Source organism: Dysidea avara, chromosome 12 (assembly GCF_963678975.1).
Source record: "Dysidea avara chromosome 12, odDysAvar1.4, whole genome shotgun sequence".
NCBI classification, from domain to species: Eukaryota; Metazoa; Porifera; class Demospongiae; order Dictyoceratida; family Dysideidae; genus Dysidea; species Dysidea avara.
In genome coordinates, this window is record NC_089283.1 from 1189655 (window position 1) to 1217058 (window position 27404).

Below are 27404 nucleotides of genomic sequence, written 5' to 3' on the forward strand. Positions count from 1 at the left end.
GGCGTGCGGTCTCTCCTTGCTTCCTTGGATCGATTCCTCACGATCTTGGAATGTATAGCACAACTTACACAATAATTCAACTTTGTGTATAACTTAGGGAGCGGGTAACCTACAAGGAAATGTGTGATGCACCAAATATATAGAATACGTTTGTCTTACTGTCATAGACACTTGCTTCAGACAAATCCCGCACAGCAGCGGCTTCGACAATATTCCTAATCACGAATTTCTTGATCGCCTTGTCCTTGGGCACACACCTGGCGCAGTTTGTACAACGAACATATCGTACGTGTCCGCGACCGTGCTTTGATCTACCTCCGTTCCGCCGCTTTTGCGTCTAAATGACAGTACACTTGCTTATAACATGAATAAACGCCACAATAAGAGTAATAAAACCACCATCAGGGCCACTCACCATTGTAACAAAAGCACGAGGGAAAAGAACGAAATGCGCACGCGTATAGATTCACGATCACGCAGATCTCGTGAGTTCACTGTGCGAGGTCAATTTTTGCGATGCATCAACAGAATAATCCTTAAACTTCACCTCCTATTTGCTATACTGCAGCTGCAGTGCTCATTAATAAATTTGACCTATCAAGCTCAAATTAAGCCTCAATACATATCACATATAATCACTCAAGCCTATGGAATTGCTATCAGAATGGCTGACTATTCTATTAGAGTATTTATTAATCACAGCATGTCCACAGACATTTCTACCTATTATGCTAGCAACGTTTTCCTGTACTTCTTACGCTCATGCTAGCAATAATAGGCTGATCCCTTACTGTACAGTAGATAAGCCCACTTATCATTAAATCCATTAAATACTTAGTAAAAAATATTACACGCAGTGCAAATCATTTGTGCAGTCATTGTATTAGTTATGGTCAAGAAGTGCATGTAGCACTCCTTGAGTCAATTATGGGAATTTAAAAAAATGATGAAATATGCTGTCGGCAGGTTCACTATGCTTGAGAAGGTGACATCACTTGAGGAGTGTAATCTTCTTCCTCTTCTTCCAACATTCCTTCTTCTTCGGTTGTCTCTGATATACGACCAAGTCCAGGAGGACCTGTTAGTTCTGGTGATAAGGGACCACTGATCTTCTTGTTGTCTGTGTCAGTGTCACTACTGTCACCTTCAGATGAGGCTGTTGAGTTACGATTCTTTTGCATCTGTTCCTGTAAGTGGTGTAAGTGTTGATTGTGTTGTGTTAATACACATACCATGTCTGCTTTGAGAAGATCAAGTCTCTTCACTCCATCTATAAATTTCACTGTGAGGCAAATCCTGTTGATAGTGAAACATGTAAACTTCCATGTGTGCACCCATACACACACACACATGCGCATGCACACACACACACGCATATGCACACACACACTACTTACACTTGTAATTTCTCCTTGTAGGAAGCAATGATCTTCCCTAGGTCATTACAGTTCTTGTTTGACACATCTTCTCCTTCCACTTCCAATATCACATCTCCAGGATAAAGTCCCGCCAAAAATGCAGCGGTCCCTTGTGTGACTGTATACACCACGGTATCCATGACATCACCAAGGAACGTGGAACGACCATACGTCTGTGTGACAAGAGAACAGGTTAGAATAAGATTAAATGGAATTGATAATAGTCTAACCTCTAGTCTAAATCCAAACTTTAGTACAGTAGCATCAAGGTAGACATGTCTTCTTTTGTTCAATGGGGGGGCCCTGATGGCGATCTCCACAGAAGGTCTGCAACATACAATCAAATAACTGCAGTATCTATATGTATGTAGTACCAAGAATTTACTCTTAAGCCATATTATTGTAAGTGAACGTGTTTGCAACTCTACAAGGTAATTTTTGTATGCACATGCGATGGGCAAGTCACTAACAACATACTGAGTATTCCAATTGTTTGGTAACATCAACGTGTGGATGATAATAGGGCTGAGCGATTGTGAGTTAAATTCAACGGTTTCTAGCAGGTAAGCATTTTAGCTATTAATTCACACAATGAACTGTCTCATTGACTTGTTTTCTGGACCATGTTCTTCCACAATAGTATGTGCCACCATTTTGAATTTACTAATACACATTGTCACAACATCACGATTATTTATAACACATATCAACATCACGACAATCATGATTATCCCACAATCGATATAATCTTCCAGCCATAATGTGGTTAATTTATAATAATTTAGCAAATGAATATACCAGTCACCAGATTTTAATCACAACACTATAGTATGTACACATTGAGCTGGATCCTCAAAAACATTATTTTAATAACTCATGGATGATGCAATTACACATGATCTTGAAATTTGGCTCATTTGTAGTGCTGCTTGACCTGCTAAAAATGTTTCAAAAATCTTTTCATTCAAATGTCTGACAAAATATTTTTATGCCAATCAAAATTTTCACCATACATTTCCTATGGGGAAGCCATAAAAGTACATCGTTCATTACAGCCCTTCTAATGGAGTCAAACCATACGTGTCTGCTGTTGACACTTTTGCTGTCACCACAAATCATCTGGTTGGCTGAAATGTTAACCTTCTTGAGAAAAAAATCCAATTGCTGTTTTTCAGGATCCAGCTCAACTTGTACATACTATAAACTAGTAACTCACACATCACCCACAGACAGTCGGTGTACACGTTTCTCAGCTTCATCACTATTAGCGTCCTTGCTGCTAACATTGACTGGTAATGAGTGAACCTTCTTTAGTGATTTACGAGACTTCTCTGGTGACTTCTTTGACTCAGTACCTACACCAACACAATCCCACACATGATAAGGTTTCTACTTATCATGATAATCAAATAGCTGACCTGTAGGAGAAGCCGGACTGTCTTCTTTTGTCCTAAGGGCAGCACAAACATGACATTGATAAAGGTTGAGGAGTCACCACACAGAAACTTGGTGATACTGTGCTATACCTTGAGTCTCTCCTCTGTGGTATATGTGAACTTTCTCCAACACTCATCTCAAATAAGCAAGTCTCGTCCTAAAAAGGAATTAAAGTATTTTAGCTTGTCCACACTAATCAGCACTGGTCACCACTACATGAAGATCATACCACATTTCCTTGGTTAAACAATGTACCTTCTACCACATTTCCTTAGTTGTACATTCAATAGTAGCAACACTTGAGTAGTGCTACAATTGATTTTGAAAATAAGGGCAAAAACATTTCAAACGCTGGATAGTGGTCAAGTTTGTAGTCACCGTATTGATTTTTTGAACCAACGTTTGCATCATTTAATACAGTAATCTGGGACGTTTGTGCAGTTAAAACATTTGAAATGTGTTCACAATTTTGGCCACCACCTCAACAGGACAATACAAAAACCACAAAGGTATTATTAAGTTTGTACACTGGTCAAGTAGCTCCATGGTAGCTACATGTTACTGCTCATAATGGCTCACTCAAGAATGAAATTCAGAAGCAAGACACTCCAGCTAGTCCAGTAGTGTATTCTGGTTGCCTAGTCCACTGTTTGTACCTTCCTTAGAACAAGTGCTGTTAGTCAGGGTTACTAGCTAATGCCCTGTCTACTTGGTACATTCTCTACCAAAACATGCTGACAGGTGTAGGGAAAACAGCTAGCGCTAAGGTGAACAATATGAACAAGAGTACAATATAATCTAAAGTTCAACAAATGGTAACTTGGGCAGGCCATTGAAAGGTTCACTGGAACGTCTACAGTAGCAACAAGTTTGTCCAACTTGGCCACAACAACAACAACACATGTGCAAATAGTGCCCACCTTAGGGGGAGAATTACTGGAGGCATTTGAAGATGGGGGTGTGTTCCTTGAAGATCCACTAATGGCTTTCTTGCGTCTGACACGATTTAAATGCTTTTCTGATAATTCACCCTCAGCATCACTATCATCATCTAAGGTGAAATGATACAATACATGAGAGATGTGTACAACAGGAGCTCCTTGGGATCAAACAACTTAATAGTGTCCTGATTATCAAGGTGTCCTGATTATCAGATTTTCAAGGTCAGTTTATGTACTAGGGGATACTTTGAGACCTCAACTAAGTGAGCAGATGTCCTGGCTCCAATTTACAAGAGCTAATATTTTTAGCAACACTGAATGGTGATGCCTACCTGAACTAGACTCTCCAATAGCATATACAAAACTTTGTCCTCTTCTTCTGAACTGTTCCCCTGAGTCAGTAACCGGGGTGTACTCTGTAGTCATGGTAATGGATAGACATAGTGGGCATTAATTACAACACACATACCATACACTGGAGACTGTACTCGTTGGATATCTACAGGTGTTGTCTCCTTCTGAATCGACAAGTGATCTTTGTCAGCATCACCTTCACCTGAGCTAATAGATGATGAACGCTCATAGGAGGACAAACGTTTCTTGAAGAAACTCTTGAAGCCACTCTTGCCTCGTTCTGGTTTAGCTATCGATGGGCTAACAACTCCATTGTGAGGCAATGTGGATGACTTTCGGGTTGGAGAAGCTTCGTCAGAAAAACTATCTACCTGTAGAGACAAACGATTTCCTCTAGTTGTTTGCTTTTTCTTTTTGGGGGCTGTAGATGGTGATCTAACTGGTGGTTGCTGTAGCTGTATCGGATTAGATTGAGTTGATTTCACCGTTGGATGGAACAATTGGTCGGCATAGCAACTCAGTATTGACGGAGGTACGCTACCAAGTAGTGGTAAGCTCACACAATCCTTTTTATCAGCAACTTCAGAAAAGTTTCCACAACTGACGGAATTTGGAATATTATCACTACCAGCTGAAGATGCAGTCAATTTATCCCCAACTGGAGCAAAGTTTCTGGGCAAGGACATCGCATACGTGGCTGTCTTGACTTTGGACATTTGCAAATAGCCATTACTTCCATCAGAACCAACCATATTATCATTGCTTTTATCTTCGTCATCATCTTTGCCACTGATGTTGGAGGTACGTTTTGCTCCCTCCACAATGCCACTATCATCAGAGATGTTGCTCTGGAAGGAATCAGATGGAACAAGGCTACTATTAGAGCTCTGCTCTATAAGGATAGTCGGAGTGCCTTGGGAAACTCGACGAGACCTCTCGTTCCTTTGTTCTGGGGTTGTGTGATTACTGGCAGGGGCAGTAGTATCATCACACCTGCCAGCTAAGATGCTGTCAGAAATATTTCTCTTCACTTTAGGAGTTGTTAAGTCAACCTTTGTGTGACGAGTTGCCTTCACTAAGTAATATCCAGTGGGTAGTTCCTGTAGTACAGTAACCGTCTCCCCTTTCTCGAGGACACTCCACTTGGCCCCAGCTATCATGTAGTAATCACTGAGTACAGTGGCCTCACGTTTATCAAATGCTACAATAGTACACAATGCTGTTATACCTGAGCAACATAGACAAATCCTTTAAAATAAGTGGATATAGTTATACATTTGACTAGGAAATTGAAGAGTGTTTATTATCCCACAATGCAAGGGAGCTAAAACCTCTATCTATAGCAAGAGTAAGAATTTCGGTACTGGAATTCTGTTGAATGTAAAAGGCCAAGTGTGACTTGATCCCCCCCCCCCCTACAGCTGTTCAGTGTGTGTGCGTGTGTGTGTGTGTGTGTGTGTGTGTGTGTGTGTGTGTGTGTGTGTGTGTGTGTGTGTGTGTGTGTGTGTGTGTGTGTGTGTGTGTGTGTGTGTGTGTGTGTGTGTGCGTGTAGTGTGTAGTATGTGTGTAGTGTCACACGTGGTTACACTCACATCTGCTGTTCCGTCCTGTACTGGTACTGGTACTGTCACTGGCACTACTCACACTCTGAGTATCATCCTCAGTTGACGGCTGATGAGGAGTAATGTCGGGTGATGGAGAAGGTGTGCGAGCTGAAGGAATTATAACCACATACATTCACTGTAAAAGTATGCATATACACTGAGAAGTTTTGGTCTATTTCTGCTGAAATAAATAGAGTAGAACTTAAGGTTCAACTTTCAATTTCATGACAACGATTATTTTCTCAAAAATAGCAGGGTCAGTAGGTCGTCACTATTCAGTGGACTGGACTACTGGGCTGACATTTTTGTCTTTTGCACATTCTATGGTTGGAGTCTCTCAGTCTCCCTAGTTAAGGCTATTCTGTTAGGAAGCTGTATCCCACTACTAAATGCTGAATATGACCAGTGGAATATGTGAAAACTGTCTTAACAATTATGTATGACACTATACAACACTTACTGCTTACCCTGGTGTATAGTAATAATGTGACGGCAATTGTTAACCAGCAATCAACTTGCCAATTGATTACACTCCTTAGATTGAGCGTGAACTTGAGTAGTAACCTAGCAGTAACCTAGCAGTAACCTAGTAGTAACCTAGCAGTAACCTAGTAGTAACCTAGTAGTAACCTAGTAGTAACCTAGTAGTAACCTGGTAGTAACCTGGTAGTAACCTAGTAGTAACCTAGCAGTAACCTAGTAGTAACCTAGCAGTAACCTAGTAGTAACCTAGTAGTAACCTAGTAGTAACCTAGTAGTAACCTAGTAGTAACCTAGTAGTAACCTAGCAGTAACCTAGTAGTAACCTAGTAGTAACCTAGTAGTAACCTAGCAGTAACCTAGTAGTAACCTAGTAGTAACCTAGTAGTAACCTAGTAGTAACCTAGTAGTAACCTGGTAGTAACCTAGTAGTAACCTAGTAGTAACCTAGCAGTAACCTAGCAGTAACCTAGTAGTAACCTAGTAGTAACCTGGTAGTAACCTAGTAGTAACCTAGTAGTAACCTAGTAGTAACCTAGTAGTAACCTAGTAGTAACCTAGCAGTAACCTAGTAGTAACCTAGCAGTAACCTAGTAGTAACCTAGTAGTAACCTAGTAGTAACCTAGTAGTAACCTAGTAGTAACCTAGTAGTAACCTAGCAGTAACCTAGTAGTAACCTAGTAGTAACCTAGCAGTAACCTAGTAGTAACCTAGCAGTAACCTAGCAGTAACCTAGCAGTAACCTAGTAGTAACCTAGTAGTAACCTGGTAGTAACCTAGTAGTAACCTAGTAGTAACCTAGCAGTAACCTAGTAGTAACCTGGTAGTAACCTGGTAGTAACCTAGTAGTAACCTAGCAGTAACCTAGTAGTAACCTAGCAGTAACCTAGTAGTAACCTAGCAGTAACCTAGTAGTAACCTAGTAGTAACCTAGCAGTAACCTAGTAGTAACCTAGTAGTAACCTAGCAGTAACCTAGTAGTAACCTAGCAGTAACCTAGTAGTAACCTAGCAGTAACCTGGTAGTAACCTAGCAGTAACCTAGCAGTAACCTAGTAGTAACCTAGCAGTAACCTAGTAGTAACCTGGTTTTTGCATGGCATTACACTTCGATTTCAGTACAAGGGCTTACCAACTAGAGATTTTACAGTGAAGGCAATTATTATCACTAATTGATATGCCCCTTACAGGTACAGAAATACAGGTCTGGCCATGCAAGACTAAGCTAAAGATATCTTGAAGAAGGATTACCACTGTCACATTCCTTCCAGCATTACTGTACACCAGTACATATAGTAGCATAACTAACAGTAGTGAAATTATCAAAAGACACTTTTCACATATTCCACTGAATAGTGATGGCCGGCTCACATGATGAAAATCCTTTATGCATCTTCAAAAAAAATTGTTTTAGTGAAAATGTCACAACAAAGTTATCAAAAAATGCTAAAATTTCACAATAATTTCTTGTGGCCCACATAATATTACTATGTATTAGCAGCACAAACACACACTACGTACTTTGATGACGTTGATGACTACAGAAGGTTGCCTCCATTTGCTTCAAATGGTATAATAGATCAACCTTCTTCTGCAGTTTGTCCTAACAGCAAACAAGACTCCATAATGACATGAGCAAAGCAAAGCCTTTAGCAGCATAAGTTGTGTAACCTTCAGCTGCTATGCACATGCATGGTACGCATACCCCGTGAAACAGACTTAGTAACCTACAGGAGGCTGTACCATATCATGTGGGAACCCAGTCATACAGTTCTCATGTGAGACATGGACAGCATTTGGTCCTAGCTGCATCAACAGGTCTATTGCTAATCATAAGTTTCTTACTCAAGGAAACCTAGCATATACCAAAATATCAAACCTGAAACCTTGTAATTACCAGGCTAGCTAATACACTAACTACGCTGTGATGCTTCATACACACAAACACACACGTACTACATAATTACCTTCAAATGCAGCACAGCAGGATCCAAGGGAGGAGGAGGTTTAGTGATTATCGTTGGAGGAGCTACAGAGAAAGACACAAGTGAAAGGAACAACACACACAACACACATGGTGATGCTAACCTTTTCCTACCTCTCCCTTCTTATAAACCCTCGCTGATTTAAGGAAGATCATTTGCATCAGATCTGTTGATTTGTTACTGTCTTGGGAAAATCTGCCAGTGAGGTCTCTCAAAGTTGCCGTCCTTCAAATAGAGATGTGTGTAGTTAAACACTGCGGCTAGTATTCAAGGGATGGCTACTATTTAAAAGAGTTGCAAATAGTCTACTTAGTATTTGAATAATTGTTTGTATAAGTTACTGTACATACTGTAGGTCCCAATGCTTCCATAAACATAGAGGTTAACTGTATATTGTGTATAATGGCCAGCCACCAATTTACCAATGAATCTCTCATGAGATCATTTCAACTGTCAAACAGCTATCACTACCATATTACCATGAACAGCTAGAGGTCCCTTCAGACAGTCAAACAATCAGCTAGACTACAGGATGATCGACAATAGGCACTATTTCAATTAACGCACAATAACCACACTTCCTGTCTTGCAATGAATACATTATAGTTTAGCTGGCTTCACATAATTCAGTGATGTTTAGTAACAGTCATATCAAGTTCTTCTATTAATACACATACTTGACCAGAGCCTCCAATGCACCAATCACCACAATTTTATAATGGTCATATACCTACTAAAATACTGCAGACCATCCTATGTTAACAGCCACCTGTATATAAAGACCCATAGCTGCTAGTGCATCTTTATATATACAGGGGCGTAGCTAGCCAGAGGGTGATGGAGGGGCAGCCATGCCCAGTGCTTGAAATAAGCAGACAAAAATGCTATGACATAGCACTAACTAAACTATTTTTGATCAGACACTTGTAAAACTTGTTCAGGCATTGAAAACTTTTACCATGAAAAAATATTATATTAAGTCTGATATGCATTTGTCTGAGTAAATTTTGTACCAATTTTGGTTGGACATGATGTCCGACCAAAATAGAACATGCTCGGACAAACACCAATTTTGGTCAGAAAATGTCCGATGTCCGACCATTATTTCAAGCACTGCATGCCCCCACGAAATACTCAAAATTGTTCATGATTACAAAAGGGCTAATGACCCAATGGTGGGCTAGCCAACATACAGTGTTGTATTATTACAGCTTACATAACTAGCAGTACTGATTGCTTATCACTTATCAATTGTTGAGCATCATCACACGTGCCACAATTGTACTCCAACAAATTCATCCACAATCTGCCGAGTAGAGCTATATTGCTAATATTTTAGTGTAAATAAAAGTTGCTTTACGTTGGCCACAACCTGTGCTGCAGTCCTAGCACACTGCAGACAGGATGACGAGTTCACTCACTTCAGCAGGTGAAATTCAAATGCCATGTATTGCATGAAATCCCAGTTCAACACCTGTCTTACTAGCAGAACTTGTGAGCATGTGACTGATCCGCCTGACTGACTGACAAAGTAAAAAAAAAAAATTAGACTGGCATGCCACTGCACTGCAGTACGAAGATCCAGTGTGATGAACTCGAGAAATAAACTTGGTACATCTACCACTTTATTGCCTCGTAGGCAGTAGGTTTGTAGTGTCATCTGGTCTCCTTTGTCACCTTTGAGTTGCGACTCCTGCCAGGTCACTTCGAGCGGATCACTCTTTTTAGGTTCAAAAATGCTCTATCATGTGAGTAATCTAGAAGTGTATCTCTAATATTTTCATTTGGTGGAGTCACAAACGAGGTAAATGTTGTGTGCGCATCCACTAGCAACCCCTGGTGATAGCTACTGCGTAGTAGCACATATACTTTATAGTTATTTGCGTGTCAGTTTAATACTGGTAAGCTTGTGATGGAAAAACAAACAAACAACAACACTAGGTGATGGCCTCTGTATATATATACCCTATAGTACTAGTTACAGACATGGTGCTAACCAGGAGATGGCTGCACCATCAGACGGTGCCTGCAGCAAGTAATCTGCTCCACTCTCCAACGTTATCCGGAACAAGTATCTTCTCCTGTGCTTCTGGTCCGCCTGTAGAGCAACAATTAAGTGAAACACATAAAAGCATTACAGACTGATAGAAAACACCTCCATATAAGGAGAAAGAGCTTGGTCCCAGCAGATCTGGCTCTGTACATTACTACCTCTGAAAGAGGACCACCTCAGTATTAAACAAAAATGGCCAACATTCTTGGCTTTAAAGTGTCCGCTATAAAGTGGTCCATTGTGTGTAGGTCATTAGCACAACACAAAATCTACTGTCAAATAAAGTTCTACTGTATGATGCTCCTATAAACCAAACAATATATGGAAGCTGGTAGGAACCAATACCATTCTAATTGTTGGCAGTACAGCTGACTGCGTACTACTGCACTAACTGTCATACTAAAAATCAGTTTTGATTACATATATTTTCTAGGAAACATCCCAATGGAATCAACTACCTATCTCTGACATCTACAAGACTGAGACCGATACATTTAAGAATAATTTGTTTGGCATTATGTACTTGCAATGGACCATAGAACACACATCAACAGCAATAATTCTGATATTGGTGATTAGATATCATATTAAAATTTCACCACTATCAATTTTATTTTGTGCATATCCTAGACAGTTGATCTGCAAATAAATAAACTTGATTGTCAAATACACAGTTAGCTACTTCATCACAGAATATTTGGTTGCTAAAACCTGTGCAGATGTGATGAAGTTGTTTGTTGGACAAGTGGCCACAATAGTTACTATCCACTCCCACAGCATCTGCACAGCACCAGCACATACGATGGCATAACTTACTACTTTTAAACTAGGTTCACACTACCTGTATAACAGGAAGTCACAAGCTTGCTGTTGAATGGTGTTCTGGTGTCACTTAACATAAAGAGAACTCCTCTATTTCATCATGGTACTGTATAATGCTAACTGCTGCACTGCACTGAAAATTATTGGGTGCATCCATTCACTGGACTACTGGACTGGAATACTGGACTGGCATATTTTTGGTTTTTGCACATTCTGTGGTTAAAATTTATTGAGTCTCGCAAGCCAAGGGTCCTGAGGGAACCTACAGCCCACTACTAAATGCTGAATATGAGCAGTGGAGTATGCGATAACTACCTTAATAATTTCGCTGTGTCCAACAACAATTATTCCTTACCCTGGTGTATAGTAATGCTGTAGGGAATGTATATCAGCAATAGTCAACCAGCGATCAACTCACCAGTTGGCAAGATATCCTTAGTGTGAGATCAAGGAGCAAGCTATATATAGTATAGTCTTGCGTGGCAATCTGAAGAAAGGCTTACCGATTAGAAAGTTTTTTTTCAGCGTGTGCTTAATTATAATCACTGCGTCCTGCGGCACTGAAAACAAGTCCGTCCATGCTCAATTCCTGAGCTCACACTAAGGATATCTTGAAGGATATTGTCAACTGGCAAGTTGATTGCTGGTTAATTATTGCTGATATATATTCCCTACAGCATTACTGTACACCAGGGTAGGGAATAAGTGTTGTAGGACATAATAAATCACAGCAAAAATATTAAAAGACAGTTATCACATACTCTACTGCTCATATTCAACGTTTAGTAGTGGGCTGTAGGTTCCCTCAGGACCCTTGGCTTGTGAGACTCAATACATTTTAACCACAGAATGTGCAAAAGCCAAAAATATACCAGTCCAGTCCAATAGTCCAGTCCAGTGAATGGATACACCCGAAAATTATTGCTTTGTCAGGATGACAGGCCAGAAATAAAGGTAACAAAACCTTAGATGACACATCAAGGTGGAAACTTTTCTATCAGCCATACACAGCAGTGTAGATAAAAAACAATTTTGCGGCATAATGGTTAAAATATTGTGTTAGCACCTTACACTTACAGTAGTACAGGGGACAATAGGGCAGGAGACACAGTCTGGAAGGTATAGAGCCAACTCAGCCAAGGTATCTGGACAATTACAACTCTACACATCATCACTTCACCTTGTAAGTATACTCCATCTCCACGAGAGCTCCCGTCAACAACAGACGATCAGTCTCCTGCATGTGAGGCTTCAGGGGACATTCCTTATCAGCCGGGGGTGGACTAGTACTACTAGCATGAGATGACAAGGACTCCACCTGCATCACATGACCACATATGCTATCACAACACTGTGAACATACCGTGTTCTTCAGGTTTCTTGCGAAAATCAAAGCATAAACGTGATCAAGCACGTGATCTGTGATTCAAACATCTCGAACTTGCAAGGCATTTAAAGTGAATATTCGCACCTTTTGCCGACCATTGTACATGTTCAAGTATTGCTAGTATGTTGCAAGTTATGTAAGCCTTGCTAGTTCGAAGCACGGATCATGTTTTTGATCACCTTAATGCTTTGATTTTCACCAGAAACCTGAAAAACACGGTATAATCTCCAAAACTTATAGCTTTTATTAGGGACTCTCAATTGCTTTTCAGTATCCTTTCTTAGAATAAGTAGAATTAACAAGAAATTACAGTGAAATTATAGATAATACACACTAGCAATGTTTCTATAGTGTGCGTACAAAACTCAAAACGATGTAAATATACACTTGTACAGATATACCTGCCTGATTACACAAAGTTATTGAAAGTGTCCAAGTCTCCATAACAGATGCTACCTTAACATTACGTCCTAATTAAGGTGTCAGGGATGTGCACTGGGACTATGGACAAGTGTCCTGATTATCAAGGTGTCCTTATTAGGGAGGTGTCCTTTGTAAGCAGTACCACTATTGATACTAATAAACAGATGTAATATTCCCTAAGTGTGTCAGAGTAAACACATCACAAGGGGAATATTGATGAAAGGGGCACAGTTATGGCTTTACAAATAGTTTGACTGGCTGCACACACACCTCACCACAATTACACATCCTTATTCGGACATGAAGCTTTATAGGTGGCTACCATAACAATGCATTGTCATGGCAACACAACCTCATTAAAAGCACTGGCATTACAAAGATTTGTAAATTAACAGCTGAAATTACACTAGAAGTAGCTAACCTTATAGAACAACAGACAATCACCAGACACTTGTGTCCAGTAGCAATACCAACTTCGATCCTAAAAAACACGATACACAAAAATAGATTTCCTTTCTGAAAAAAGTACACATAAGGAAGCTAGTACATTAGTAAACATGGTGTGGTCTGGTATTAATAGACTTCAGTAGTTGTGTTGTCAGGGTATCCTAACTTTCTAGGGACTCTACCACCACAAGGGAAATGAATCATTCTTCTTGTTCCAAAAAACCCACTTCATTATCAATACAGTTAATCAACAACTGGAGTTCAAACAGTAGTTGTGAAATACTGAAAATGCCATTAAGCAATTCGTCAACTACAGTGGCCAGGCTAGCAAATATAACTTTGATGTGTTCAGCACTGTATGCATACAAGCAAGATCACAAGCACACACTACACTACACACACACACACACTACAATACACATGTGTACACACTTCATAACACACAGACACACAAACACACCCTGCTTTTCTTTTCAGGACCCAATTGAAGTGTTTTCACATTCAGGTATCCACAAGTGAACTAAACAGAAACAGTCAACACTCATGTACATCCAAACATCATCACTGTCTCTACCTCTGGTTTAGCTCTAATGGTCAAAGCGCCAGCAGGACAGCTCTCTGACAATCCTGTATCAGCCATAGGGTACGTAAACTGACACAACGGGTTGGGTTCAAACAATTCTGGTGAGCCCAGTAAATTTGGATCTTCTGGAGTTCCTGGTTTATCAGACTGCAATAAAACATTATAACTATCACAACATTTTCTCCATAGCAACAATAAACAACAACATATTATAATAGTTCCGAGTAAAAACCACTAAGGTTGAGTGGTTAACCATTTTCAGTTTCACGTGGTCACTTCCCCAGAACTCTATTTATTCCAAATAAACACCACCGGCTACAAGTCGTGTACGTGATCACAACGTTTAATAGGAAACAGTTAATGGTTTAGAGTAGGGTGTGTTGTTGTAACACGAGTACATTAATCTTGTAACTCAAGCGTGACACACCAAAATAATATTCCCGTTACATCTAATGAAACCCGAGGCGGCTAGCTGCCCCAAGACTAACTACACACTAGGTATAGCTTAACAGACTATAAAATATTATGAATTTTCTGCAGCAAGTCTAGAATTACCAGCCGCCATTTAAACATTGGAACACCAAACACGAAATTACACTACTTCGTAAACACTGGTCACTCACAAACTCACATCAACTTGATAACGGATAACAAAAGAGACGTGCCCTTACAGTATATTTACTACGATCTGATTGAGATCAATTACAGAACGACCGCTAAGTGCCAACATAGCATAACGTCATCAAACTATTCACTAACTGTGTCCGCCATTGTTGTCTTTGGTGACTGCGCGCGAATTGGTTTAGCGGTGACACACCCTTCTTTTTGCAAACTGCTCTAGCCAACCGTCCGTTTGCTTGAAGTTCCTTTCCAAGTAGAAACAGAATATGAAGTAATTAACCGTTGATTGGTATGTAAATTTGCAATCGATCACGTGTAAGCATGCACAGTTTGTTGTTTTTCAGCTGTCGGAAAGCCTACATCTGCAAGCAAGAAGACCTTAGGCTAATATTTTTTATTCATTTATTTATTAAGGCTTTACAACTTAAGTGCTGAAGGTCTGTCGCCTGTTTAAAGTTGTTACAGAAAGTGAGTTTGAAAAGGTGGAGAAAGGAGAAAAAATCACGTTCATGACTGGCCGACCTAGGCAGCCTCAAACCATATAAATTCCACATTAATGTTATACTGATAGCTATAAGACTTTAGCAGGTTATTTATTTTTTGAAAACAGTAGCTACTGCTACTACAAATGAGCCAAATTTCAAAATCTTGCCGTAATCCCCTCAGTGTCATGCTGCATCACCTACACTGAGTACCATGCGGCATACTCCTATATAGGGAAACCATAAAATTGTACATTCTAGTAAGGTATTATAATCCCCAACTTGTAATGGAGCCAAACTGGGCCACACATGTCTGCTCTTCTCATAGCATCATTACTTCTCTTGAGCAAAAAAAAATTAAGAATTGTCAAGGACTGCATGTATATATAGTTTAGCCGGATTGTATCAAGCCATTCTATGGCATCAACTGAAGGCAGTTAAAAGCTTAATTCAGTAGCTAGTGTCCCGGTGATATATTATCACCATCAAAACCATGCACATATAGCTCCTGGAGGGGCAATATAGTGTCATGCAGAAGACTATAGCGACCTAGCTACATTCACTATATATCATTCATATAATCATTTGTTGTAGCTATCATGGCAACATCTTAGTTAATGGCAACACATTCTGCATGGAGGCCTGAAAGTCAGAGACTCCACTGTACAAAGTAATATGAACCTACCACTAAAGTCACGACAAGTATCCCTCTTCTTCCTTCGATGTCACAAACTACATCACCTTTGCTACAATGCTAGGTGTTCCACAAGTGGTAAAATGAATCATGTTCAGAACAGTAGACATTATAACATTTTTTCTTCAGTAAAATCCCTCAATTATGAATAACGAATAATGGGATACTCCACCCCTGATTGACTATATAATAACAAGACTAGAATATATAATTTTTATTGGACACATTTTTATCTAACTTTAGACATGACAACCCTTGTACATACCATTTTGTGTGCCTATCAGTAGGTGCTCCAATACTCCCCGACCCCCCTTAATGTAATTTTGGTAAGTAAGTAATTAAGTATTGTAAGTACTGAATTTTTAATAGCCACTAGCCCAGAGCTATAGAGGACCTTCAGTACTGTACCCCCAATACTGTAATTATTGTATATCTGTATGTATACAAATCAAATAAGAGACTATACATGAGTGCATGAAATATGAAAGCAGTGTTAAATTTCTAAAATCCCATCCCTGCCATGAGAGCTAACTATCACATGCATCTGAATTCTGAACTAAATGTCATGAATGATAGCCACGTAAAATTTTAAGAAATTGTACTTTGCCACCATAATTTCTGGCCTCTCTTGATAATCAGTGATATGCAGTGATCAGTAGCACAGAAATCACATGAGCTAGCTATAGGTCATAACTGAATTAATGGAGCTGGGCTGGGCTGATAGAATGCCACTCATTTGCAGAACTTTAATACTGACATGCCGCAGTGTGAGTATCATTGCTAAAAGTTTCAAATGTGCTTATGGTCCAGTATAAAAACATTCAAGGTAGGTTACAAGCTAGTGTTCAGTGATTGGTCATTACTAAAAATATGTACATGATTGTTTCCACAGTCCTAGCATAAAATACAAAGTCAGCTTTATCACCACAGCTCTTCACTTTCCTGTACCGATGTCTGACAAGCAATTGTAATGTACATTAAATTATACCAATCAAATTCAACAGCCTTGATCATGATGATGCCGGCCACTTTTAATGACAAATACATCATGTGAGCTGGATCACGTGATCCTGATGAATACTCTAGTACCAGTTTTTCAATCCAAGTACCAAAATTCTTAACAAGTATACTCAAGCATTAAATTGCAGTATTTCATATACATGTGTGCAGGGAGGTATAGCCAGATGGAGTAGTATAGCCTCGAGTATAGCTAGTAGCCATGCATCCAGGATCACTGTATTTTAATGACTTACCTTGCATTTAGGTAAGATGATCCGGGCCATCATGTCTTATTATTTTTGCCTCAATGTTATAGCTATAATATGACTGAGTTCACTTTTCTGCAATAAACTTATGTACGTAGCTATAGCTATATACTGTTGTGAGGGTAAACAAACACAGCAATTAAGACTGCATGTAGAATAATTAACTTAAATTTTGACTTGGCAAGTATTTCATCTTGCAAGTGGTGACAGACACCGTACCACTCAACACGTGGTAACAGCGCTATTGAGTACACCATGTAAGACTATAGACATAGCTATAATCAGTATTTTCATTGCATGGCACTGATAGGCATGTGGTCAAGACTGAGCTACTGATGCATGTGGTCTGCATCTCAACTATAAGCCATGAATTCTTAATTAGTTATTTACAAACTAAATTTTTTCAGTCTTTTTTTTTCAGTAAGTTGCAGTGCAAGATTAGCTTCTGCATGGAAGGAAGGAACAGCTCTGCCAGTCCTGACTCCAAAAGTAGCAATATTATTTGTCGAGGACAAGGCTCTGGCTTACAATGGGTGGCGCCATGTACACGTGACACGAAACCATGGAGCTACGTAGATCACCACCTGTTTGGATCATATGCATCGCGTGTATGCATTAAAGTATACAAACTTCTTGAGCCATGTTATATATTGCTATTTTACCTTTATACCTTCCACTCGAAAATATTAGATCTTTTTTCCTTCCTGGTTTATTGGGTTGGACAGATGTTAAGAGGAAGCTGTTTTCCTTGCCTGTGTGGCTGCTGGGATGCAACAATTGAAGGATCAAGACCCCCTACTAGGCTAGAAGGGGGTCTTGATCCTTCAATTGTTGCATCCCAGCAGCATTCCTGCTCTGTGGAAGTAAATGCTGGTCTTGTTTGCTTGATTATCTCTCAAGTATCAAGTTGGTGACTGTGTAAATGAATAGTTTCAGTAGCCGCCCGGTCTAGGATTCACTCTAGGCATAGCTATCAAGAGCAACTTCAATTTGCCCAGAAAACATTTGTAAATTCCTCCTATGTAGCACGTGTTCCTCAGTCATGCACAGTTACATAAGCTGGCCCAAGAGAAGGGTGCATCCAATTGGCTCTTCTGTCTTCCATTGAAGTCTCACAACTTTGTGCTCCATAAAACTACTTTTCGTGATGCAGTTCAGTGCATTTCATTATCATCTGCCTCAGCCCTGCTCTACCTCCTGTGTTTGTGGTCCATAGAACATGCTCTGTCTTGGGTTTCCTTCTTCATAATGAAGCATGGGATGAAACCGCCAACTTACTTTCTGAGGTCTACAACAATGTCGTCATTGAACCCCACTCTTTATGGCGAGACCCTTCAAATACAAACTGCCAACCATGATGATGATAATGCATGCTTGACATTGCAACTAAATTTTGGAGAGGAAGATTTGAGAGGTAATACTTTGCATGATATAACCCTACTGTGCACCCTCAAATCACCCTCTTCATTCTGCATATCAACGTCATGATAGAAATACATGTGAATATACCAAAAACAGGTTCATGAGGTAGAGAATGTCTTATTTACTCGTTAAATTTTACGGCCACTGGTGGAATGGATGCATGATGCCACCACCCAGTTTTTTAAGTGAGTGGCCAACCTCTCTGAGTCATAGTCTTTCTTATAGAGTAGTGATGGGATAGGTGAGGTGTAAATTAAGCTTTACTTTGCTGAGATCTGCAATTAGCTATGTGTATACTGATTATAGTGGTGCCCAGTCCAATTGCTGAGGCTTCAATTGCTGTACAGGTCATATTATTTTATAGGTCAGTTTGGTTTTGCTTATTACATCAAAATTTTTATAGTTTGCTTATTAACATTAGCTTTGTTATACTGTTCAATAGTGGCGGCTGCATATAGTTTTGTAACCAATAATTTCTGCCATACTATTTTCTTGCAGTGACTCATGATCATAGTCAGTGGCAGTCATGTTATAGAAGTGATGGTCATAATGTAATAATACCAGCTGAGAAAGTGATCGATCTTTGTTATCTAACTTGTTTCATTTTTACTGTGTCATGCAGTGACTGTCTCAGCCCTATAGTCACATTCATGCTGTTGGTCAGCTTAGTGTGATTTGTTATGCCACAGCATCTAGGCTATAACACTCTTTCCACACTGTAAAAATGAAGCCATGTGCTTTGCACACAAAAACAGTGTCATGGGGCACACTTTGGTGTCACAGGGCACACTTGCGCACTTCGACGTATGATTTTTGTGGTGGTATATGCTAGCAGAGGGTCACGACTCAAAGAAATCATTGTCGGTGCTGGTTAGATGCAGCACTCTTCTAAGTAGCTAGTTTAAAATAGTGCCATCCATAATTGAATTATGAACTCTTGACTGGTTGATCAATCAAGAGTATCAGTCCAGATGACAACTCCTTAATTAGCATGTGTATAGCAATGACAACTCCTTGGGTAGAGTTAAATTGGCATCATCACAAATTAGCCGGCTATGCTGACTGGCTTTGTTAAAATAAAAGTTGTAATAATTGTTATCTTTAGTATTAACAATTTAGTGTTCACAATTACACAACATAACACATAGGGAGTCGCCAGCCACAATTTGTTGCTTTATATAGATAGCTATGCGACAAGTCTCACGTGATGTAACTAAACAATGACATATAACTGCGGTGTGGTTGGTATTAAACACACACAGTCCGGTATAGCCATAAGTTGCCTTTCTTTTAGCTTTATTACGATACTCACTACCAAGGTGAGACACTGCGGCAGGATTATTGCCCGCAGCCTCTGCGTGTTATTTTGTGGCATGCGCGTTGGCATGTGAAATATTCGTGTTTACATAATTTGTTATTACGATAGTGGTACGGGCGAACGATGTTATTGTCAGCCAACCTAACAAATGTATATCGCACAAGTTGGCCGACATTAAGCAAAGAAAGGACCCCGTCACCTACTGGAAGCGACTGCACAGCTGTTAGCACAATGGAGGGTGATACAAGGAAGCCAACGAAACCATCTAGACCTTACAGAAACGTAAGATCTGATATCTAATACCATCTCTAGTTTGTTTGTGGTAACCGTTTGATATATAGTCACCAAGTGCTCCTAAGAAGTATTTTCTTGTGGACCAGTCGGAGCACCCAAGGAGTGCCCCAATAAGGAAGAAGAGTTTTAACCAAGAGAAGAGCGAAGAAGCTTCGAATGTGATTTTTAATCCAGTATTTTCTCACTCTGAGGAATTTGAAAAGCTGGATAGCCTTAACATGCTCACGGACTCGCCCACACCCACTCGCAAAGGGTCTTTCGAAGCTGGTGATTTATCTCGCCGAGGCAGCAGAGAGAACAGCCCCAGACGATGGCACAGCATGCCTCAGGACACTAAAAAGCCATCTCCAGTGCCTAACGTCGCCAAACACCGACTAAAGTCGCCGGCACTCTCATCCTCACAGTGTAGCAACAGTGATGGACGGTACAGCGAAGAGGGCAGCGTAATCAGCTCAGATGATGAGGTATTTAATATAGTGTGGTCCAATAGTGTAGACTCCAGCCACTTAATTATGACCACTTAATACAAACTAAGGCGGTACAATATACTTAGAAAGTGTAGCGACTGCTATAGAATTTTAATTAAAAACCCAGCTTCCCTGCAAGTCGGTGTGTTGATTGGCTTAGTTATTAAAGCCTTATTAGACCTTTCTAATATGGCTAAGCTGTGATACGTTTGTTAGTTATCTTCTCAGAGTGTTAACGTGTTGTACCTGGTAGCCTGTTAATCCTGACCTTATTCTAACCAATGATGACTGTGTGCTATCAGATTTGTTGTAATTTTGTATAGAGTGTTGATGCTGCCACTGCAATGGTCACTCCAAAGGTGTCCACCATTAAAAGGTATTGTGTATATGTAGCATACAATAACAATGCATTATTACATCATTCATACTTGGAAGCATTCTTTATTGCAAGAGGATCAGATCAGGTACATGTAAGGTTGATGGCCCAAACCCTAATTTTGTCCTAAGGGTTTGTCCGGTTTACCAAGCATGCTTGTATATGGATACTTAGCTACTGCCAGATAAGTAGTCTGGACCAAGTGAGGGGGAGGGGGGAAGACTGTTGAACAGGTGTGTGCGTGTGCATATTATGAGTGGGACACACACACACACACACACACACACACACACACACACACACACACACACACACACACACACACACACACACACACACACACACACACACACACACACACACACATACACAACACACACACACGCACACACACATACACACACACACGCACACACACACACACACACGCACACACACGCACTACAAAGATGTGTACACACACATGCACACACAAATACGCAAGTACATACATACAAAACACACACAAACAACACACGGGTGTGTCGTACAGCGCTATCATCTCTCACTACATTCCAGAGTACACTTATAGTCCAGACACTAATTATTGAATCTTACCACATCTTGAAGTGATTTTCACTGTGAATATCTTTTTAACCCAGTGAATTAAAAGAATATCTGAGAATAACAGATTGTGACTTATCAATTACAAAATGTCAAAAAAGGATCTATAAGAAAGTTTGAAGTAAAAGGAAAACTTTACTGGGAGGAAACTGGACCTGTATAGCTAGTACAATAAGACTTGGTGAGAAAAGCTTGTCAATTTTTGCTATGTGAAACAGCGGCAAGTTTTAGACTAGCAAAATATTGTCCTTTTATATTGTAAGCCAGCCTAGAGTGCAGTCAGTGTGTTTCCTGGTGAAGAATATGTCAATTAGTAATAAAATCACATGGAGTTGTTGACTAATGCATATTTCTCTGTCACTCCTCTGTTTACCCATGCCACTGTCTAGTAAGATATGTCATGATATGTTCTTAAAACAACATATCAACTGCTTACAAGCTGTAACCAGACCATCTGTGACCAATAAGAGTTGTTTATGATTGTTACACATTTTTGGTGGTATGTTTTCCTACAGGCAACCTGTGATAGCAAAGACCAGGTCACATACACATCGACGAGCAATGACAGATAGTCCATCTTACAAGGACCAAAGAAGGGTGAGCGTGTGTGTAGTGTGTGTTTGTAAGTGGCTAGAACACCATCCCCGTTTGATGTCTGATTGCTGTATATGTAGCTGTTTTCTATTTTCACTTTGTGTGCGTGTGTGTGTGTAGTGTGTCTGTGTGTGTATGTGACATGTCACACGTTGCAGCAATTAATCAGACAATATGATTTTGTCATTCCTATTGTTCCTAATTGCTTACAACTATTAGGGTGGAAGCCAATATCTTACAAAAGAGGTTTCAACTTATTTGATCCATGGATATTTGTGTTTCACAAATGTCACTGTGTTTTGTGTACTATAGAAGTTCTCCTATGATGAGTCAAGACCTTCTCCAGGTGTCAGGTACAAATCAAAGTGAGTCATGAAATACAATACTTGTTGAGAACGAGTGTAATTCTTTGTGGCTATGATGAGGTAAAATGAGCATTGGGTTAGGTTTCTTGTTTGTCATACATTTTTGGTGCTAAGTGACACCAATTAGAGGTAGTGTAGACATCATGCTTTGGAGCCTCGGATATTATAGTGGTTACATTTTTACTGTCATATACATTGAGGTTGTCCTCTTCCAGAGCTAAAAATTATTGACACATCAAACATGTAGTTAAGTGTTCTTGAGGCCTTTTCACACTACAGTCGAATGTGCATCGAAGCCGGATCAGACCATTTCACACCTGAACCGGATTGATCACAATACGCATTCAATTCGGCTTCATGTCAATCCACTTTGAGAGCTGAATTGGCCGGACTGGATGCACGTTATCTCAATTAGCAAGGGGGCGCTGAACAGTCTCGAGATATCTTGTGCAAAGCATGGCTATTGCACCAAGATTAAAGCAACGGTGTACCTAGTGTTATACCCGGCTTGTGGAAGCAATACGGTGACCATGAGTGAGTGTCGAAGGAATAGTGTACCATTCTGAAATCATCATGCCCAGTACAGGTTTACTCATAATAACTAACCAACTTCCTGACACCCAACATTTTGTAAGTGTATACTCGCTGCAAATACTTTTCTGACTCCAAGGAATATGAAGAAGGTAGTACAACCACAGACGCCATTTAATTTTTGCTACGTAATCACTTAATTAATTGGCGTGCTATGAAAGTGGATTGAATTCAGTTGCTGCATACGTACTGTGAAATGGATTAATGCGCATTTGATCCACTATCAGTCTGACCACAGCTGTATCTACATTCAATGTGCATTAAGTGTGAAAAGACCTTTAATTTAGACAGAGCTGTAAGGTTTCATGTAGTGTATAAGCTGTTATGTGCACACCTCTTCTAGGAGATCCAACTCGGTATGTAGTTACCACCCCAATGGAGAGTGTCCACTTGGAGCAGGGTCCGGCTTGGAAGTGCTCGATTTACTCTGCAACAGACTGGACAACATTGTGAGTGACATACTATAGTGTATGGGTGACGTATGTGAACTGTAAATTGGGAAACATTTGTGCTATAAAATAATCATGCTTAAATTTTTTAGTTTTGACAAGCTAGGTCACCCATAGATTGCTTGTGTTACTCAGAGCTGTGATGACACAGTGTACACACTGCACCATCTCAGACATCACTAGCTACCGTATAGCTGGAAAGTTTGGCATGAGGAAGATTGGATTTTGGCAAGAAAAAGGTTTGGCGAATTTCGCAGAGCTAATACAGATTTGTATTGGACAAACAATTTTGCAGATTTTAAACACCACTCACTTACCCAATTCGCCAAAACTTCCTCCCTCCAAACTTTCTGGCTATACAGTACAATGAGTAACAAACTAGTCTGCTTATAGATTTGAAATGCAAAGCACCTTATGTACAGCTGTATCTGTCTGTACATTAGAAAATTATAGCTGTTGTACACTATCTTCAGTAAGATAGTACCTCATGGGACTGAACAAGGTTTATACTGGAGTGTTTATGTGCTCGTGACTTGAAGGAAGTGTCATTGTGTGTGTTAATTTTTGTGTGTTGAATTCTCATGGATGTTGCAGCCCACTTTAACACTTTTAAGTTCCCAATTTACAGCACCATTGTCTGATATAGTATAGGGGTGATTAAGTGATGTAGTGTGATATGTGAGGGATTAATATTTGTACTTGTGACATGTGCTGGTGTACACTGTACCACTCAAATGCAACATCATCTCATGAGATTGCAAGGAATTAAAGGGCATGTTTTGCTCATGAGTCTTCATCATGTTTTGTTTGGTATGAATACTTGTAAGCAAAACCATACCCTTTATGTTTTATAATTGCTTGTACTCTTTTAAAGATGATGTTGCATTTGAGCGGTAATGTACTTATAAGAGACATACACCCATCAACGTCTAATGCCAAAATGTACTATGTCGGGATAGTAAAGACGTTGGATTATCAAACTTATTGTTATAAATGTATTGGTACACCAGCAGCATGTAGAGGTATTCTGAGGTGTTAGCTAGAGTAGAGGGTTTCATATCGCAGAAACAGACACAATGACACCATAGTAGGTGTAACAGGTTTCCCCAAAACACACAACTAGAGGTTTTGTCAGATAATTCCTTCTTGGGTAGTTACACCCATTGGTCTGCACATCAGGTGACACATCATCATCATACACCTGAGGTATGACAGAGCAGCTGTTATTGTATAAAGTGTTAATTGTAGTTGTAGATGACTAGAAAGTGTTGTGTACAATTTATATGCATGGCTAAATTATTGACGGTCTTCAATTAGCCAATAGAGCATCTTCTTAATACACTGTCTTCATCTGCTATGTTACGTGATGAAACAATATTACTGTGAAACCTGGTCACTGTTAAAATATCTGGCTTTAGTAGGCAGGTGGCTTGAGTTAGACTGATGGATTACTTTTACCAATTTAGGAGTGTTAAGTTCCCATGCAATCTGTATACTGTTAAAACAAATAATATTCTACTTTGTGTGTTTCAAAATATTTCATAATATTGATGAAACAATAGAAGTGTTCAACATTAATAGGTTTTTCTGATTGTCTACCACCTGTGCTCACGATTGCGTGTCGTTATTTCTTTTCGATTTGTTTTCATAACTGATTCATCATCACTATTGAATATCTATTGAGCTCAGTGTGTGTTAGTGACATAGCAAATGTGTTTAATGGATGTGGTTTTATTTGAGCCAGTGATTTGTAGTTGATTTGCTGTTACGAGAATAGACTTGTACACTTAACCTGTAAGCGCACTATATATCTCCTTGTATAAAAGCAATATCTAAATATAAGCCGGGGAGGGGTTCGGGAAGCCCAGGAGTCTATTGATAGTTGGTTTGAATTATTTTGCTTGTTGCTGTTTCAGTAAGTTCTATCTGAGGGATAAAGGTGCTGTGAGTGATCACGTGTAAGCCTGCGTGCATGCATACAGATATGTATCATACAAATGTTTTTCAATCACCTTTCTATTCTTGCTTCTGTAGTCAAGTAACGCTGTAGAAAGGTTGTCTACGCTTACCATTACGATAATCATGTTCTACCATGATGGAATTTGATTGAACGTCTGGCGTCAATCAGACCTAACCAAAATGATCCCAGGTCTCAATATTTGTTTACAGGCTGGGTAAAAATTCTGGGAAGGAAATAAAAACCTAGGATTTTATTTTTTATGATTTGTATGTAAAAGCAGATATGAGACAACAATAGGACCTGATAGTATTGTTCCTTCACAAAAGACCAAGTTTGTTTTTTCTCAAATATTGAACAATGGATTATAATGAGAACGCTAGTCTGCTGTCAAATGAAACAAATTTTATTGTTTAGTTAAATTACCTAACAATTTTATTTATTCTACACAATAGATGATGTCATAAACAGGCAATGTTGTTTCCATCAACGTTACTTGTGGTCATTGTATACCAATCAAGCAGCCATGACGTGCTGAAACTAGTTTAACAAACACAATGGAGATAAGGTCAATAAAACTGCTGCAAGTAAAATGTCTGGTGATTATGGAAAAGTTGGGCGGCCTAATATTCTTCAAATAAAGCAATGCTTTGGTACCTTTTTATCATGTGGTGTTTAGATCTACCAATAGTGTCCTGATTATCAAGGTGTCCTGATTATCAAGATGTCCTGATTTCCAGGTCAGTTTATGTACTAAGGGATACTTTGGGACCTTAACTAAGTGTCTGGATTATGTAGGTGTCCTCAAGTGTCCACATTAACGCCAATGCCCAAAATGTTGGACACATAGGGACTGTAAGTTTCCATCACTTTATAATTTATCCATTTGTGTGCCACTGCTATTACCCAACAATACTCTATACAGACTACACATGTTGTTTTGCTGCAACACTGCCTGTTTATCATATGTCCACTATTTGTATTGGACTGATATGATTAAATTTGTTATCACACATTGTGTTGTTAATGTGTGTTTACACAAACAATATTACCAGGTACATGGCTTCAATTCTCTTGAGATATACACTGTGTTTGTTGGTCTCTATTTTTCTAGTGGCTATTCATCAATTGATAGTGATCAGTGGTATTGAAGGTTTTCTGTAGATTCATTTGAAAGTTTTTGGGGGACAATATAAATATGTGTGGTATGGTTTCAACGTAAAATAATGTGTGGAAAGTCACAACTCTGTCAAACTTATACTCTTTTCTAATGGTAGAAATTAGTCTGTAGTGTGTCAATAACATAGTGACCACTTAGTCAGAAAATTGGCTAGTATAATATGTATCAGTAAGCTACCCTGTAGCCAAACAATTGATGTTTCGTACAAGTTTATAGGCATAGCTACTCCATCAGTATTGAGTGATGAAGTTTGTGTAGTACTTGTACAACACTGTATGAGGGACTAGCCATATAAGGATATTACTAAAAGTACAACACTAGAATCCTAATATTTAATATTATAGCTATACCCTACAACTAGGTAGTTGCTATGACAATAGGTGCAATAGTTCAGCAAGAAGCCTTACTGTTGATCATTTTAACTAGAAGAATTGAGTGTAGTTTATTATGGCTGCTCCAACAGGACTACAACTTGTTAGTTACCTGATCACCTTGTAGAGTAACATAACAATCCAGTACAAGTAATGTAGTGTACCACTTGTAACATGTTTACTAGCTGAACAAGTTGTTGGGGTCACTTGTTGTTTTGACTGAGGAGAATATCAGGTGACTGACTGACTCACTGACTGACTGTGTGGTCTATCTGACACTAATCTACTGTGGAAATATACCCACGAGCAGAACTTTCACAAACAAATTTTAAATCTGAAAGTTCTCCCATAAAACTTAAGCTGCTGTACAGTGGATCTTTGTAATCTCTTCTATGCTGTGCAGGAAATGCCTTCATCATAG

At 39.4% G+C, this 27404-nt stretch overlaps 2 protein-coding genes across 6 annotated transcripts in view; one reads left to right on the plus strand and one right to left on the minus strand.

Moving 5' to 3' along the window:
• Positions 1-822: 822 nt before the first annotated feature.
• On the minus strand, positions 823-14862 carry LOC136240245 (uncharacterized). Of its 5 annotated transcripts, none has more exons than XM_066031169.1 (20): positions 14694-14862; positions 13926-14081; positions 13812-13871; positions 13326-13385; positions 12275-12412; positions 10217-10317; positions 8323-8444; positions 8202-8263; positions 7756-7837; positions 5743-5862; positions 4266-5351; positions 4129-4212; positions 3776-3906; positions 2945-3012; positions 2837-2868; positions 2635-2773; positions 1649-1745; positions 1398-1591; positions 1233-1296; positions 823-1187 (listed from the first exon to the last, which is right to left on the minus strand). In XM_066031169.1, the coding sequence occupies exons 1-20, from the start codon at positions 14703-14705 to the stop codon at positions 972-974; spliced, it is 3024 nt and encodes a 1007-aa protein (XP_065887241.1). In that variant the 5' UTR covers positions 14706-14862; the 3' UTR covers positions 823-971. The 5 variants fall into 5 exon arrangements, with proteins under 5 accessions (XP_065887241.1, XP_065887242.1, XP_065887243.1 ...); XM_066031170.1 differs by having other exon boundaries at positions 14566-14852; XM_066031171.1 differs by having other exon boundaries at positions 14558-14852.
• Positions 14863-19604: 4742 nt separating this feature from the next.
• The window catches only part of LOC136240321 (uncharacterized), a 17859-nt gene continuing 10059 nt past the window's right edge, over positions 19605-27404 (plus strand). Inside the window, exons 1-7 of the mRNA XM_066031266.1 lie at positions 19605-19737; positions 19845-20018; positions 20078-20494; positions 20821-20873; positions 21992-22073; positions 22383-22435; positions 23370-23475. Coding sequence (XP_065887338.1) covers positions 19639-19737; positions 19845-20018; positions 20078-20494; positions 20821-20873; positions 21992-22073; positions 22383-22435; positions 23370-23475 — 984 coding nt within the window. The 5' untranslated portion in view covers positions 19605-19638. The remainder of the gene's footprint in view (positions 19738-19844; positions 20019-20077; positions 20495-20820; positions 20874-21991; positions 22074-22382; positions 22436-23369; positions 23476-27404) is intronic.

Bases quoted from the DNA above. Each gene is read 5' to 3' on its own strand.
- LOC136240245 (XM_066031169.1), bottom strand. The intron at 12,413-13,325 runs GTTAGCTACTTC...CATGTGATGCAG, and splicing joins ATTGTCTGTTGTTCTATAAG to GTGGAGTCCTTGTCATCTCA. The intron at 5,352-5,742 runs GTGAGTGTAACC...GTACTATTGTAG, and splicing joins TACAGGACGGAACAGCAGAT to CATTTGATAAACGTGAGGCC.